The sequence below is a fragment of the Martes martes genome (assembly GCF_963455335.1).
Source record: "Martes martes genome assembly, chromosome: 17".
Classification (NCBI taxonomy): domain Eukaryota; kingdom Metazoa; phylum Chordata; class Mammalia; order Carnivora; family Mustelidae; genus Martes; species Martes martes.
The window spans coordinates 58,766,574-58,782,541 of NC_137905.1; the positions used below are offsets into that span (position 1 = coordinate 58,766,574).

General features: G+C 49.0%; 2 protein-coding genes across 2 annotated transcripts; both read left to right on the plus strand.

Moving 5' to 3' along the window:
• Window positions 1–3,482: 3,482 nt before the first annotated feature.
• On the plus strand, window positions 3,483–5,405 carry LOC308358472 (zinc finger and SCAN domain-containing protein 4-like; the record flags this gene model as incomplete). The annotated part of the gene is given in 4 exon segments (XM_080828649.1): window positions 3,483–3,878; window positions 4,428–4,593; window positions 4,679–5,083; window positions 5,086–5,405. Coding segments are annotated over 4 exon segments (1,287 nt in total).
• Window positions 5,406–8,808: 3,403 nt separating this feature from the next.
• LOC308358863 (uncharacterized protein) lies at window positions 8,809–15,226 on the plus strand. Its single transcript, XM_080829342.1, has 3 exons — window positions 8,809–9,064; window positions 11,639–11,765; window positions 13,078–15,226. The coding sequence occupies exons 1-3, from the start codon at window positions 9,032–9,034 to the stop codon at window positions 14,472–14,474; spliced, it is 1,557 nt and encodes a 518-aa protein (XP_080685468.1). The 5' UTR covers window positions 8,809–9,031; the 3' UTR covers window positions 14,475–15,226.
• The last annotated feature ends 742 nt before the right edge of the window (window positions 15,227–15,968 follow it).

Sequence of the window (15,968 nt, forward strand, 5' to 3'; positions counted from 1 at the left end):
TCATTCACTCTATTCTCAACTTTTTCTAAGAGTTTCTTGTCTTACAATAACTGGTGGATCATATTTGTACCAGATCATTGCCTTTATTCAATTATATGTCCAATTATAATTTTAGATTCCATTTGCTGTTTAAAATTGAACATTTTTATTGCAGTGGAATGCTCATACAGAAAACGAAAAAGTGAAAGTAGATAGCTTGGTGGATTTTTATAGAGAAACACTTCTGAATATCCACCTCCAAGATCAGGAGGTGGGATGTTGCCAGCTGAAACTGGAAGTCTGGCATCCCAGGAATCGTATTTAGTTCTGGGATGGGGTCCTTCTATGGAGCCCTTCATACATGTACCTACCACGGGATCTACTATTGTTTCCAAAAGTAACCAACATCCTAAATAATACTGATAATATCTATGTGCTTTTGATGTGGCATAAGTGGGAATAAACAAAATGTATATTTTGGTTTCTGCATTATTTCTTTTTTTTTTTTAAGATTTTATTTATTTATTTGACAGACAGATCACAAGTAGGCCGAGAGGCAGGCAGAGAGAGAAGGAAGGAAGCAGGCTCCCTGCCGAGCAGAGAGCCCGATGCAGGGCTCGATCCCAGGACTCTGGGATCATGACCTGAGCCAAAGGCAGTGGCTTTAACCCACTGAGCCACCCAGGCGCCCCGGTTTCTGCATTATTTCATTCAACATTTTGATTTATGGCTATTTCATGTTGTAGGAAACAGTTCATTCACTTTCAGTGCTATCAATGAATGATCATTCATTGATCATTCAATGATCAGTGCTAGTCATATGAATAATCATATGACCCTATGAGTTAATGATAATCTCTTCCATTTAATGTTGGACACTTAGATTGTTTACAATTTGAGAATGTTATGAATTATAATGTTATAAACATTCAGATATGTCTGTGATGTAGGTGAGTACATTTTTCTGTTGAATAAATGCCCTGGAGTAACACTGACGGTCACATCCTGAATACATAAACACAGACTTAGTCGATACCAGTCGCAACATTTCCACAGTGAGTACTCACCAGTAGTGACCAAGAGTTCTAGGTGTTCCAGTCCATGTCAACACTCAGTCTATTTGATTTTTGTCTTTCTGGCGGTATTTTATAGCATGCTATGGTAGTTTTGTTATAAGATATCTGCCTTTGACAAATATTTTGACCATTTTGCTAGAAATCAGTCTTCTGTCCCATTGATTTGAAAAAGTTTTTGCAAACTCATTCTGTGTTTTACCTATATATTGAAAATATCTTCCCTACTGTGCTGCATTTTTTAAATGAATAAATGACTTCACTTGATGAACACTACCTCTCATTTTAATGTAGTCCAGTATGTCAGTCTTTTCCTTCGAAAAAGAACTTCCTGCTGAGTTCTTTCTGTATTGTCTAAAAGACAGATTTTTCTACTATAAGTTCTTATATATATTCTTCCAGGTGGTCTTCTAGAAGCTTTATTTTACATTTCTCAGATTTCTAAAACCCATCTAGAACTAATTTTTGTAAATGGGGTAGGATGGGGGTCAGGATGAATTTCCTCCTTTATGAATATTCAGTTGAGCTAGCACCATTTATTGAAGACAAAAAATAAGCTTTCCTGTCAGCACATGCACTTCAGTGTCATGTTTTATAGAAAACAGGTGACCGTATAGATAACAATCTACATCAGGCTACCATTCTGCCCTGTTGCCTTATTTGTCTATCCTTGTGCCATGGTCACAGTGTTAATGAATATAGTCTCATAATCAGTTTTGTTTTGTGATTATGTAAATCCTGAAACATTATTATTCCTCAGAATTATCTTGGGTATTTTTTTCTAATTTATTTTTTTATTTTATTTTACTTTTTAAAATTTATTTTTTATTATGTTTAGTTAGTCTTGACTATTCTTAGCCATGATTTTAGAATCAGCTGTCAGTGTTCACACACACACACAGACAAACCACTTGTTGGATTTCCAATGACATAGCATTGAATTTATATAGCAACTTGCGGATAATTGATTTTTTCCAGTTGGAATTGAGTCTTGCAATCCACAAACATGGCTACTCTTTATACATATAATATCTGTAATATTGGGTATTTCTTTAGAGGGCTTGCACATTTTCATTGAATTTTTCTTAGATATTTTATGTTTAATGGCAATACATAGAGTTGAGTATTTTTTTAAATTTAATTTTCAGCTGCTAGTGTCATAATATAATCCAGACGATTTTGGCAAATTGGTCTTGTATCAGACATCTTGCAAAAATTCACCTTGCCTAATATTCGTAGAATATTTGATACTTTTTTGGAAACAAAAGCAGGGCATGTATAAAATAATGATATTTGATATATTTTCTTGCCTTTTTTACTGACTAAAGAGTAGTCCAGGGCGCCTGGGTGGGTCAGTGGGTTAAGCTGCTGCCTCTGGCTCGGGTCCTGATCCCAGGATCCTGGGATCGAGTCCCGCGTCGGGCTCTCTGCTCAGCGGGAAGCCTGCGTCCCCTCCTCTCTGTCTGCCTGCCTCTCTGCCTACTTGTACTCTCTGTCAAATAAATAAATAAAATCTTAAAAAAAAAATAAAGAGTAGTCCAATGTTGCATAGAATTGGTAGTGGCCATCCATCTCTCAGTTTTAAGGAGAAAACATTTAAGGATGAGTTTGGGTGTATTTCATATACTTTATGACATCAAGGAAGTTCTCATTATCCCTAGTTTACTAATATATTTTGGTAATGAACCCCAACTTTCATTAAACACCTTTAATGTATCCAAGGAGATGATTATATTGTGTTTTTCTAAACTCTATTCACATGGTAATTGACTTTTTAATTTTAACCCAACTTTTCATTTGGAAAGTAAACCCCAATTGGGACACCTGGGTGGCTCAGTAGGCTGAATGTTTGCCCTCCACTCAAGTCATGATCCCAGATCAAGCCCCGCATTGGGCTCCCTGCTCAGCGGGAACCTTTCCTCTCCCACTCCCTGTGCATGTGCTCGCTCTCAAATAAATAAATTTTTTTAAAAACTTAAAAAAAGAAGGGAAACCCCACTTGTTTTGTGATTTATTATTTTCTATATATGTCACTGGTTTTGATTTGCAAATGTTTTGCTTTCCATTTCTACACCTACCATTTGTGAGAGATCTTGACCTGTAGTGTACCTTTCTTTAATGTACTTATAAACTTTTGTTATTAGGGAGTTGCTGAACTCATTAAAAGGGGAGTGTTCCCACTTTTTATGCTCTGGGAGAGTTTGTGTAAGATTAGCATTCTTTCTTACATGTCTAGTAGAATTTATGCATGAACTTATCTGAAACTGAATTTTTAAAAATTATGCCTGTGCTGTAATTAGTTCTGTATCTCTTCTATTTCTAGCTTGCACTCTTTAGGTACCTATGAGCTGGTACAACAGACTTCCAGAGAAACAAATCAGGAGGAACTGAATATCTAAAGTTGAATGTCTCTGAGAATTCCTGTTAAGAATGGCTTTAGACCTCAGAATCTCATTTCAGGGAGAACCATCTAGGAACGATCCCGAGTCAGAAAACCTAGAGCATAAACCCAGTCAAGGACAAGCCATTCAGGAGGAAGAGGAGATCTGTGAGTTCCCGAGGACGCAGCTCAGTTTATTACAAAACAGTAATAACTCATGTGCAAGGCAGGAACTGCAAAATCTCTATAAGTTATTTCACTCATGGCTGCAGCCAGAAAAACACAGCAAGGATGAAATTACTTCTCGTTTGGTCCTGGAACAGTTTATGATCAATGGTCACTGCAGTGACAGGGCCATGTTGAAAGAGAAATGGAAGGCCAGTGGCAGAAATCTGGAGAAATTCATGGAAAATATGACTGATGATGGCATGAAGCAACCTGGATTAGTGAGTAGAGGGTTTCAGCTCCTGGCGTGAGGGTCAGAGGTGTGTAAGGATTAAGTACAGCCTGTTGTAATTGCATGGGGGTAGAGAAGGAAGGGTTATTGTAGACACACTTACTAGTTCTCACCAAAGAGACCCTTTGCCATGCTAAGTAAGCAAAATGAGAGCAGATGTTTTATAGGCATCTGTTCAGTAGGACATAGAAGAGCCAACATATTAATTGATTTTAACCAGTGAGATGGTAGAAGGACTCACTAAGAAACTGACAGTAGAGCAGAAACCTCAAGAATGGGGAGAAATGCCTTAACACAAGCTCATTCTTCCCTCAGAGATCTTGAGTATTCGTCTTTTTTCATTGAAAATGGCACACTAATTAGAAATAACCGTGAACTTTAAGGCCAGCGAGGGTAAGGGCAGAATAGTGGATGTGGCAGCATGTGGTAGTGGGATCTTGGGAAGGCCTCATGAGGGAAGGTCTTCTACAAAGGCTTCTGTCACTCAACAGATCCATATACCATAGTGATGAGGTGGTTTTTGTTTTTTTTTTTACAGGTCCACATCCACATGCAGGGACAAGAAGCCCTCTTTTCTGAGAATATACCCTTAAGAGAAGTCATTGTTTATTTCACGAAACAGTTGTCAGCAGGGACCTCAACAGAAGAGAACATGGGGACACCCTCCTGGACTCCCCAGGGTACTTCCCTGGAAACAGGACAGGGTGAGTGGGGTAAGCCGAGGTACCAGAGAGATTCATGCGGCTCCTTCTTGGGCACGACTTCACCGAGTCACTTTCTCCCCCACAGGAGAGAAAGCTAAAGAAAATGGTGACAACATTTATCACGTCAATGACAGTATTACCAGTCAAAGCAGTGAAATACCTTCCCCGCTCATTACCCGGGAAGAGGACAGTGTCTCTTTGAAGAATCCGCTTAGCTCCAGAAGGGCGGCTCTGGGGACATCCGGGTCCCAGGAAGGGGCCCTGGAAGGACCCTCCTATCACGATGTCCTTACGGAGGGGGGACCAGGGCTTCTCTCTCGGCCGGTCCAGGTCAGCCCTGAGCCCGTTCCCACCCACCGGAGAACTGAGGGGAAATGCACACGCGGGGGACGGCAGGGAGGACGCGGCGAAACCCGAAACTCACCCAGGTGTGAACAGAGTCCCCGGCTCTTCCGGTGTCTGTCTCGGCCGCCAGCCCGTCAGAGAAGACACAGAACGAGAGGACATTTCCTTGTGCCGAGTGTGACGAAGGCTTCTTCCAAGCGTCCGACCCACTCGCGCGTCCGAAGATTCCCGCGGGAGAGAAGCCCTTCACGTGCAGCACGTGTGAAGCATCCTCCAGCCACAGAACCGACCTTCTGGCGCACGAGAGAATCCGCACAGGAGAGAAGCCCCGCGAGCGCTCCCTCCCGCGGAAGCCGCCGCCGGTCGTCGACCTACCACCGCCACCCGCACGCTCACCAGGAGAGCGACCGCGGGGCCTCCGCGCACACCGGGGGCCTCCTCAGGGGCAGCGCCGTGGACTGACGTAGAAGCGCGAGCGCCGCTGCGTGCGTTTCCGTGGCGCCTCCCCGTGTGGAACGCGTCGTCTCCTGATCCTGTTGTGCGCGTGCTGTCTTCCCTGCAACGTGAGGTGAGGGGGGCTTTCTCGTTCGTCGCTAGAGTAGCTCACGTGCCCGGAGAGGTGGCGGACGGGTTTCAGGCGGCCAGAGGGTCCGCGGCACGAGCGCACGGATGTGTGGCGTCGGGGCCGATTGCTGCAACCCGGGAACGTCCAACCGCGGGACGCGAAGAGCAGCTCCCGGTGGTCGAGGGACGCTTCCCCTCCTGCTCCCCTGCCCTCTGTCCTCACCCTTTGTCTTTACTGGGCCACATGAGCGGGAAAAGGTGGAAAGCAGAGGCAGAAACCCAGAAATAGGCCCCAGCCTGTAAAAGGGAACCTTTATATTCAAATGTTACATCTCTGTGATACACTGGAAACATTAACAGCTAAACCGGACCTGATGTGATTCGTGACCGCAAGTCTCAGAATGCTGTTTTATTGACAAACACCAGGAAAGGTAAAATGATTTCTGCTCATTTCTTCCAGAAATGGCAGGTATGGGGGAATGAGGAGCTTATTTGCAGAACTACTTTGAAAGGGCAGTTTGGAGGAAATGGAAAGATTCTGTGCACAGCTGGGGCCACAGCACTTACTTGTGCTGGTTACTTGGAAGGCATTTGTGAGTTGGTTTCTGCTAGGAAACTGGGCTCAATTACACTGACAAACTGGAAGGTACCGTATGAAAATGGCTTGAATCACAGAAGGGGGTATTCTTTGGGGTAAATTGTGACATTTCTCTCACTGCTTCCATAAGAGGACTATGGAGCTGCAGATAATGCTCCACTGTGTGGAGAGGAACATTTATCTGTCCTCTTTCCCGGTTTGTCTCCAGGGCTTTGCTACTGTGAATATTCTTGCACATACCTCTTGGTACAAGGGAAAGCTTTTGTTTGGAAAGACCTCTGTGAAGCAGGCTGTGAGATAACAGAAAATATATATGTCGGTCTCTGTCCCTAGTTCCAGGCACAGAGCTCCTAAAGCCCTTGTAATTTATTAAGTGATGAGAGCACTAGTAACATCATTTGTTTTAATACTTGGTCTTCTAACTGGTTCCTGATACAGAACCCCTAAGTCATCTGGAATTTCCTGGGTGAAAGGAATGTCTTCCGTTTCAATGAGGCAGTTCCTGGATAGCTTCAGGATGGGGACTGGTCCCAGGAAGACCAAATCATGAGCTTAGAACTTTCAGCCCCACCCTCCATGAAGTGGAGAGGAGCTAGAGATTGGGTTAATGATCAATCATACCACACAAGAGTTTGGAGAACTTGGTGAACAACCATGTGCCAGGATAGTGACACACCCCCAACTCCATGGGGAGAGAAGCTCCTGTACTGGGGACCCTTCCAGACCTCACCACAGCCTGGCAACACAAATGCACAAATAAAGAGACTCATGAGACAGGCATGCAATATGGATGCCCAAACAACACACAGAATTGCACAGTCTCCAAGGACCAAGTGTGATGAGGGGAATGGGTGTGGAGATAGTCTGGCCTAGAGAAAACAACCTATCCCATCTCTGTATATTTGATGATGGTGGGAGTCAGAGCAGAACGTTGGGTGCATACCTTGGTACAGCCTGGAGGCTCAGACAGGTTTAAAGATTGACAGGTGGGGGGGGACAAGTTGGAGCCTAGAAGTCTTTACACAGAAATGCTTGTCTCCAGGGCCAAGAAGCCTGTCTGGTTGGGAGAGGAAGGTGGGAGGTTTACGGGCTTTATGGGAGCAATGGAAAATTTCTAGCAGGTTAGCAGCCATTGTTTTAACAATTTGCAATTTACCAAGAACGGTGAGGAAGAGCTAAAGTCTCCTGCAATAGCTGCCGGCAGGGATATGTGAGGGTCTCAGTGGCTACTCTCAGTCCTTCAGGGCCTCACACTGTAATAGTGACAGTGATAACTGGGTGATAGCTTAGTATGGGGGCATAGATTGGAGGGGCCACAGGAGCCATATTTAGGCTTCCTCCCTCCGTGGGGAGGAACTATTGCCAATAGTAGTGAGGGGACAGATGGTCTAAGGTGACACTGACGATGTGGAGAGCCTCAGGTGGAGATGTTGGGGTGGGGTTACTTGGTGGTCCCAGGCTCCATAGACAGTCTGGCAGGTGAGGTGTTTGGGAATCCTGGCCCAAGTCCTGGGAAATTTCCACTGGAGAAGAACAGAAGGGAGCAAGGTGAGTGGGTCCAGGGCAGTGTAACCTAACTGTCCCCAGCTCAGCGGTGTAACAGCTGAGCAGCCTTGTGGAAGTCCCTTACCCTCTCTGAGAGATAGATCCCTTCTTTGAAAATTGGAATCATAGTCCCTCCACACTGTCTGGTTTTTGGGCTGTTGAATGAGATAATCCTCAAGAGAGCCCATCAGCATTAGGTTCTCATGAAAAGAGTGGTGCCCTCAGAAAAGGAGAAGTGTGAGTGTGTCTGTAGTGTGCCCTCTACAGGGAGGGAGACCATATTAGGACAAGGCTGCCTCTGTCATGGGGAAATCAGAGTCTGGGATAGTACTTGGTCCTGTTTGATTCAGCCACACATTTCCTAGGCAGCATATGCTGAGTAACAATCAGAGAGGCAGAGATGATTATGATGTAGGACAGGAAGGGGCTGTGGCTATGGGAGTGCAGTTGTGACAGGTGTGGCAGGAAGAGTGATGTGCACGTGGGGAGGAAGTGTGAACTCCTGTCCAAGGGCCCTCAGTGCCATCACAGTGAAGGTGAGCCCGGGTATGGTGGTGTCTGGGAAAGGCGATCTGGGAAACTCCAGGAACACTGCCTGGAAAGCGGGGGGTGTTGTGGTCTTGCGCAGAAGGTCCAGAGCCTAAGTGCCACCCGTCTGTCCACCTGCCTATTGCTAAGGGGTGACGCAGCAGTCAGTGTACCATTATGAGACACTAACTGAAAAAAGATAATGTTTATTAGCTTCCACTAGGCGTGGACATATCAGTGTTTGACGGACTGTATGATGTGTCTGTTTGGTTTGCGGCCTTTGGGAGGATCCAGAGAGACATCCTTAGCCTCCGGGATTCTGCTGACTTCGCTGGGTCCGAAATGTCTGCACACACTTGGGTGGTCGGCTGCAGAGAGCACTGCAAAGAAGCACGATCGTGTACTCTCAAAAAGGAAGCGAAGCCGCACATCAGCCTTTGCCCAACACCACTCCCACCAGACGCCGACCCTTCGCCGCCGGACGTCGCCAACTCCTTGACTCCCGGCGGCACAGGCGTGGGGACTACTCCGCCCAGCATGCCTGGAGCCGAGCGACAGCGTCGCTGTCCAGTGAACGCTTCAGAAGAGGCTCTTCCGCGCGTGCGCATACCGCGCGGGTGGGACTTCCGGCTGTCTCCGCACGGCGGCCATGACAGCTGCTGTCGGTTTTGCGCGCCCGGTGAGAGGGTCTGGCTTCTGCGTCCGTACTGACTTAACGCGACCGAGAAGCAGCGAGAGGAGGCCCTGTCCTCGCTGCACGTTCGCGGATCCACAGCTCGGCAACGCGGCCCGGGCTGCCTCTCGCCGGGGCGGACACCGGGACCACCGGCCCGGTGTCCGCTCCGCCCACCGAGTCGGATGGCGGCGGCCGCGCCCAGGGACCCGGCTCCGGTAAGCGCTCGCCCCCCGGGCCTTCCCCGCCGCCCCCCACCCAGACCCCGAAGGCCCGAGCACGGGGCGCCAGCTCGCGGCCCTGCGGCCCAGGCCCCGGTGTCCGGGACAGGGAGTCGGGGGTGTCCGGGCGTGTGTGTGAGCGCCGGCGGGCTGCGCGCGGGAACGGGCTCCCGTGGGGGGCACGTCGTGAGGGGCGATGTTGAGCCCTGAGGTGCGGAGCTTGAGCTGCCGCCTCCCCGGTCTTCAGGGCCGGGCGAGGGTACAGGGAGCTTTGAGCCCGTGGACCCCGGGTCTTGTTGGTCTAAGGCTGGGCTCTCCCCAGTTCCCGCCGCTGCAGAGGCGCTTACAGAGGCAGCACAAACGAGTGGGAGGTGGCCTGACCCGACCCCCACCCGCCTGTCTTCTGCGCTGTTGTGTCCCGGGACTCCTAAGTGCCATTCCCCCAGTTTTGAGTCTGGGGACCCTGGGGAAACCCCAGGCCCGCGCCGGGAGTTCTGTGAAGGGGTTTCCGTTTCCGACAACCAGTGTGCGTGCACGGCTATGCGGGGACTGGTAGCGGAGTGTGCACACGCCCGAGTTAACACTCAGCTGCACCTGTTCGGAACGCACCGTTCTGTTTTCTGGCGGGTGAGAGCAAAGAGCAGGGGACAGCAGTCTGGCCTGGAGTGACTGCCTGAGAAGTTGGGCGTGTCCTCTGGTGGTCCTGCGAGGCTTGGGTATGCGCAGCTACCTGGTGTTACCAAGGTCTTCATAGGATCCATCCCGCTGTAGCATGGAGTGTAGACTGCGGGCTGCCGGAGGAGGCAGGAAGATCGGGGTGGAAGCTGTCATCAGAGTTTCCGTGAGGGTTACTGGCCCAGAGTGCTGGCTTAGGTGTCATTGGATTCTGGATATGTGTTTTGAAAAAGTGACCACTGATTTGCTAATGTGGACCAAGACAGGATGAAAGGGAGGCTTCAGGGATAGCTGTAGGGTTTTTGTATCTGCAGCTGTAAGAATAGAAGCGCCATTGACTGAGATGAGGGAGTTGGTAGTGTGAGTGATGTTGGTGGGAGATGTTCTGGAGAGTTCTGAGTGGATGCGTTGAGTGAGCAGCAAGACACACCAATCTGGAACTCTGCGGAGCGGTTCAGAAGGGAAACATCTTAAAACATCATGGCTACCATGTGGGCCCAGGTGAGTGAGCTGTGGGTCCCAATTGTGAGAAGTTGTGAGTCTTCTGGTTGTGGTGGTAAAAGTGTTACTGTGCCAGGAAGTTGGGGGAGGAAGGAGGACCAGGACCGGATACTTAGAAGATGGTATGACTTCAGAGATGAGGGATGTGAGTGGCCATGAAGGGAGAGTGCGTCAGGAACAGGATACTTGGGCAGGTGGCCAAGGTTTCCAGCAGAGGAGTAGACATGAGAGGGACACAGAAGCTCAGAAGACGTGATGACACTTGGGCCTGTGCTGCTGGTGCTTCTCCACTCTGAACTCCACCAGAGTTTTGTGAGGACTGTGGTAGGGTTTGGGGTGTCTCATCCTGGAGGAATAAGGTCACGTGTGATGTGCTGATGTGATCATCTGTGAGAGTCACTAAGCCTAGGGTAGGCCACCAAGGAGCCTTGCTTTGGAAGAGGGTCGGATGGACAGAGAAAGATGGTGATTGCTGAGTGGTCACGTGCAGCACAGGTGGAGGAGGACCTTGTCTGGTGCAAGGTGCAGTAACTCAAGGCCTGGGTGTAAGTTCTCCTCCCCACTCTTCTGCTGTTGGGAAGGTCTCCTACTAATTCAACAACCTTTTCATCAAAGGTGCATTTCCTGCTTATCCCTTTGGATAGGTTTCAGTGCCCTGCCAGCCCATGGAGTTACTCAGACAAGCCAATCCCATCCTCTTACAGGAACCAGGAGGCACCTCACCCTCTTAATCCTATGAAGCTTGCATTCCACAGCTCCTGGTTATTCACTCTTTTTCAGAGTGCCACCCCATGCAGGCCTGTGTGGGGTGTGGTGTCCCTCTCCCAGGCTGTGAATATCTGTGATTACTAAAGTGTTGTCCATCTCCTCTGTCCACGGTCAGGTGTCATGTGTTGGCCATCCCCATAACCCTAAAGTGGGACTCCTGCCCTCAGCAGTGGGGTGAAGAGGAGGTGATAAAAATACCAGTGATGTGTGGGGGAGCCCAGGGAGATTTCTGTGGTGCGGGACAATGAGGTGTGGTGACCATAGGCATGTGGCTGTGGAATTCAGGCTTGAGAACGATGTGTACTTGGGGAGGGAGTATGCCTCATTGATGCCAGGGCCCTGGTTTTCAGCAGAATAACCCAGATGGCCAGGAGGATCCCTCTGTGCCAGGTCCATAACTTAGATATTCACTCGTCTACCTGCGTCTTCTTGTGTCAGCAGGACCCTCTGATCAGTGGGCCCATGAGGAGACAGTGGCATCATGGCACCCAGGCACTGGGGTGTGGTTTTTCCTCTCAGTTGGGATGATCGGGGGAGGATGGGCATAGGGTAGATGTGGGTGGGAAAAGGGATGTGGGTTCTTGGGAGAGGATCTTTCTGTGGTTTCATCTGTCCCCATCCTGCCAGGGCAGGGTGACCTTTGAAGACGTGGCCGTGTACTTCTCCTGGGAGGAATGGGGTCTCCTTGATGAGGCTCAAAGATGTCTGTACCAGGATGTGATGCTGGAGAACTTGGCACTTATAACCTCCTTGGGTAAGACACTCAACCCCATCCCTGTGGCCTGAGCTAGTCTCTGACCTTCCCTTGGTCCCCAGGAGCAGTCTGTCTTGACATAGGGACCATGAGCCACTGGTTCCTTCCCCAATTCCGGGGGTAGGTGCTGTGGTTGGTAAGGCTGAGGTCAGTGTGCCACCCTTTTTCCTTGAACAGCCCCAGCAGCAGCTTTCCTGCTGAATTTCAGGGAAGGAATCAGGGTCAGGAGTCTTGCAGTGAACCCAATGGATATCCCCTTACTTGCCCTTTCCCTGACTGGGTGACTTTGTCTTGATGCAAGATACCTGCATGTTCCATGTCTGTTTCCTTTCTCTGCTGAGGCTTCCTCTTGCCTCCCTGTGCCAGGACTTGCTGTCTCTGACAAAATTATTATGTCTATGGACCATGGGCTATTCTCATGAAACTCTCCTCCAGACTTCTCTGGAGACTATTTAGTTCTCTTTGCCATGGGCTGTCGTGTGCTGAGTTGTTCTGGGATACTGATGGCTACTCAACTGTCTTTTCCTTAGAATTTGTATCATGAAGTTGTCGTGGGCTTGCTGATTGTGGGAGTCGGGTTGGATTGGAGACCCCAGGGTGGTTCACAGTAGGTACATTGATGCACATACAACACAAAGGCTGCAGAGTGGCACCTGGAGGAGATGATGTCAGTGCTGTGTTCACATCAGACCAGAAGCCTATTTGTTTGACTAGTATTCTGATGCCAGGGGCCACGTTTCATTTCTGTCTTTTCTTCCCTTTTCTTGGCACTTTGCCGATTTGTCAACCCTGTTACTTGCTTCTACTCTTCCTTCTGGTGTGGGGTTAACCTCACATTTCTGGGATCCCTATCCCACTCATTTTCTCACCAGGCCATCTTCAGCACTTTGCACACTGGCTGCTGTTGCACCATGAGGTGTGCCCGTGTAAGCAGTTCTGAAAACCACCTGCCAGGTTACAGTCTATTTCCTTGGGACTTGACACACCCTTCTGCACGGAATAGGTGTGTCAGCAGGAGATAGGTTGCTTTGGAAAGTTGTTGGCAGAGGAATAAATTGCAGACCACTTCTGTCCTCTGGGTCACACAGGGTGTGCTTGCATCCTTCACCTCATGAGGCCTCTCCCATTCTCTGCTCTTTGGAGCCTAGTACCGCTGAGCAGCCCCATCTTCCACCTGAGCCATCTCCCTGGTCCTGCAAACCATCCCAAGCACTGGTTCCTGGGTCTGTTAGACGCACATCTGGAGCTTGCATAGTAGCTGCCCCCTCCCACCACAGGCAGCATCCACTTCACCAGCATTTCTTGCTTTCAGGCTGCAAGCAGGGAGCAGAAGATGACAAGGCACCTGAGCAGAGCGTTTCTGTACAAAGAGCGTCACGGATCAGGACTTTCCAGGCAGTTGTGTCTCCCCAGAAGGCCCATCCTCGTGAGGTGTGTGGCCAGGACTTGAGAGACCTTTTGCTGTCCAGTGAGCACCAGGCAACACTTTGTGGACAGAATCTCTACAGTATTGGGGCACACAAGGGACAGTTGTATTTCGATGCAGACCTTCCGCACCAGGAGCAGCACACTGGAGAGAAATGCTTCAGAAGCAACACGGGCAGAGCCTCTTTTGTGAAGGACTACAAATTCTGTGTGTTAGGGAAACCCTTTTCCTGTGGGGAGGTTGTGAGGGACATCTTGGCCACCTCGAGATTCCTCCAGCATCAGGCCCCACCCAGCAGGGAGACGTCATACAGGAGGACTGAGTATGGGGCGTCCTCCCATGGAAGGAAACCGCAACGCAGCTGGGCAGAAGGCACGAAGGACTTCAGTTGCAAACACACATTTGCTCATCACCAGAGAGACCTCACTAGAGAAAGATGCTTCATGTGCAGTGAATGTGGGAAATCTTTTAGCAAGAGCTACAGCCTCAGTGACCACTGGAGAGTGCACACTGGGGAAAAGCCTTATGAGTGTGGGGAATGCGGGAAGTCGTTCAGGCAGAGCTCTAGCCTCATTCAGCACCGGAGAGTTCACACTGGAGCAAGGCCTCACGAGTGTGACGAATGTGGCAAATTATTTAGCAACAAGTCTAACCTCATTAAACATCGGAGAATTCACACTGGAGAACGGCCGTATGAATGTAGTGAGTGTGGGAAATCCTTCAGCGAAAGCTCTGCACTCCTTCAACACCGCAGTGTTCACACGGGAGAAAGGCCTTATGAGTGCAGCGAATGTGGAAAATTCTTTACCTACCACTCCAGTCTCATAAAACACCAGAGAGTTCACTCAGGATCAAGGCCCTATGAGTGCAGTGAATGTGGAAAATCCTTTACTCAAAACTCCAGCCTCATCGAACACCGTAGAGTTCATAGTGGAGAAAGGCCTTATAAGTGCAGCGAATGTGAGAAATCTTTTAGCCAAAGCTCTGCACTGCTTCAACATCGGAGAGTTCACACTGGAGAAAGGCCTTATGAGTGCAGTGAATGTGGGAAATTCTTTACTTACAGTTCCAGTCTCCTCAAACACCAGAGAGTACACACTGGATCAAGGCCTTATGAGTGCACTGAGTGTGGGAAATCCTTCACTCAAAACTCCAGTCTCATTAAGCACAGGAGAATTCACACTGGAGAAAGACCTTACGAGTGCAGGGAGTGTGGGAAATCCTTTAGCCATAGTTCTAGCCTCATTAAGCACCGAAAAGTGCACGCTGGAGAAAGGCTATAGGAGGACAGTGACTTTGGGAAACGGTCACTGGGTCTTCCATTTCAGTGACCATTCAAATATTCACACTGAAACGGCTCTATGAGTATCTGAATGTGGGATATTCTTTACCTACGAGTCCAAACTCCTAAAACGCTACCGGGTCCCCCTCGATGAAGGCCCGTGAGTGTGGAGAATGTGGAAAATGGCTAACCAAAGGCTAACCTCACCACACTCCAGAGAACTCACAGTAGTGAAAGGCGTTACAAAAGCCTTGAAAATGAGAAAGCCTTCTACTGAGGGACTTGACCTCATAGGAGTTCACAAATTTCAAACGGGACAACTACCTTAACTGTGCAGGTATTTATTTGATGAGTGTAACAGCACCGGAGGAAATCCCTCACGCAGGTGCCATTTGCCTGTGTTGACGTTCATACATTCGAACATCGACATAAATCGCAGGTATGGAGCAGCTGCACTGCAGTCTTTGAACCTGCCCAGGGCCATATCCCAGTGTCAGGGCAATTGCTGGAGGATTAATGAGCAGCCTGAGCACTTACTCCTTCCCCACTTTTCTTCTCTGAGGAGAGGGCCTGGACCTCACAGTTTTGTCCTAGAGGACTGTTGGTGATTTGAAAAGGCGGACGGCATATCAGGGATGTATCGTCCTTGTGAAACTCTGAAGGCATTTCCCCAGCCTCCAAATCACCAACCCAGGAACAGTCTGCCTCCCATTGCTCTTGCTGTACGACAATAAAGATCATATTTTTTAAGCCACCATTAATCTTCTGTTCACTCTGTGTGTGTTGGAATTAACTGCGTTTGTGGGCATGAAGGGGTGAAGAGAGCTGTGTGCCTCAGAAGGGACTGTATGACGGCGGAAGACAGCTCTGCGGCTCTGGCCTGGTTTGCATGGCTGCTCCAAGACTTTGAGGGACGACTGCAGGGCTCTGTGGTCCTGAGTTATAGCTGGATGCCAGGATGTTTTGTGGGGTCAGCGTCTCAGCCTGAAGTGGGGGGTGTTGGGTGTTGCTGTTTTACAGCCTTCAGTGCTTTTGAGCAAACGGTCTTGTTCTCTTACTCACGGGGGTTATTGATGGTGAAGGAAGTCTGTTCTCCAGGCCCAGCAGCAGCGCCAGGGGCGTTGATCTCCTGAATTCTGTAGCCTAACCTCACTGGTTTTAAGATTATCAAGACTAGGGACACCTGGGTGGCTCAGTTGATTAAGTGGCTGCTTTCGGCTTGGGTCATGACCCCAGCGTCTTGGGATCGAGTCCCACATCGGGCTCCTTGCTTGGTGGGGAGCCTGCTTCTCCCTCAGCCTCTGCCTGCCATTCTGTTGCCTGTGCTCGCTCGCTCGCTCGCTCTGACAAAAAAATAAGTAAAAACCTTAAAAAAACAAAATGATTATAAGGACCAGGGGAATGATCGTTGGTCCAGAAACACTGGATTAACAGAGAGTGCAGGAGACCAGGTTGCAGTGTACCTGTTTGGAAAGGGCATGCACAGTGTTTAGGT

Coding starts and splice junctions, on each gene's coding strand:
- LOC308358863 (XM_080829342.1), top strand. CDS start 9,032: ATGGCGGCGGCCGCGCCCAGGGACCCGGCTCCG. Junction 9,065..11,638: donor CGCCCAGGGACCCGGCTCCG/GTAAGCGCTCGC, acceptor CCATCCTGCCAG/GGCAGGGTGACCTTTGAAGA. Junction 11,766..13,077: donor GGCACTTATAACCTCCTTGG/GTAAGACACTCA, acceptor TCTTGCTTTCAG/GCTGCAAGCAGGGAGCAGAA.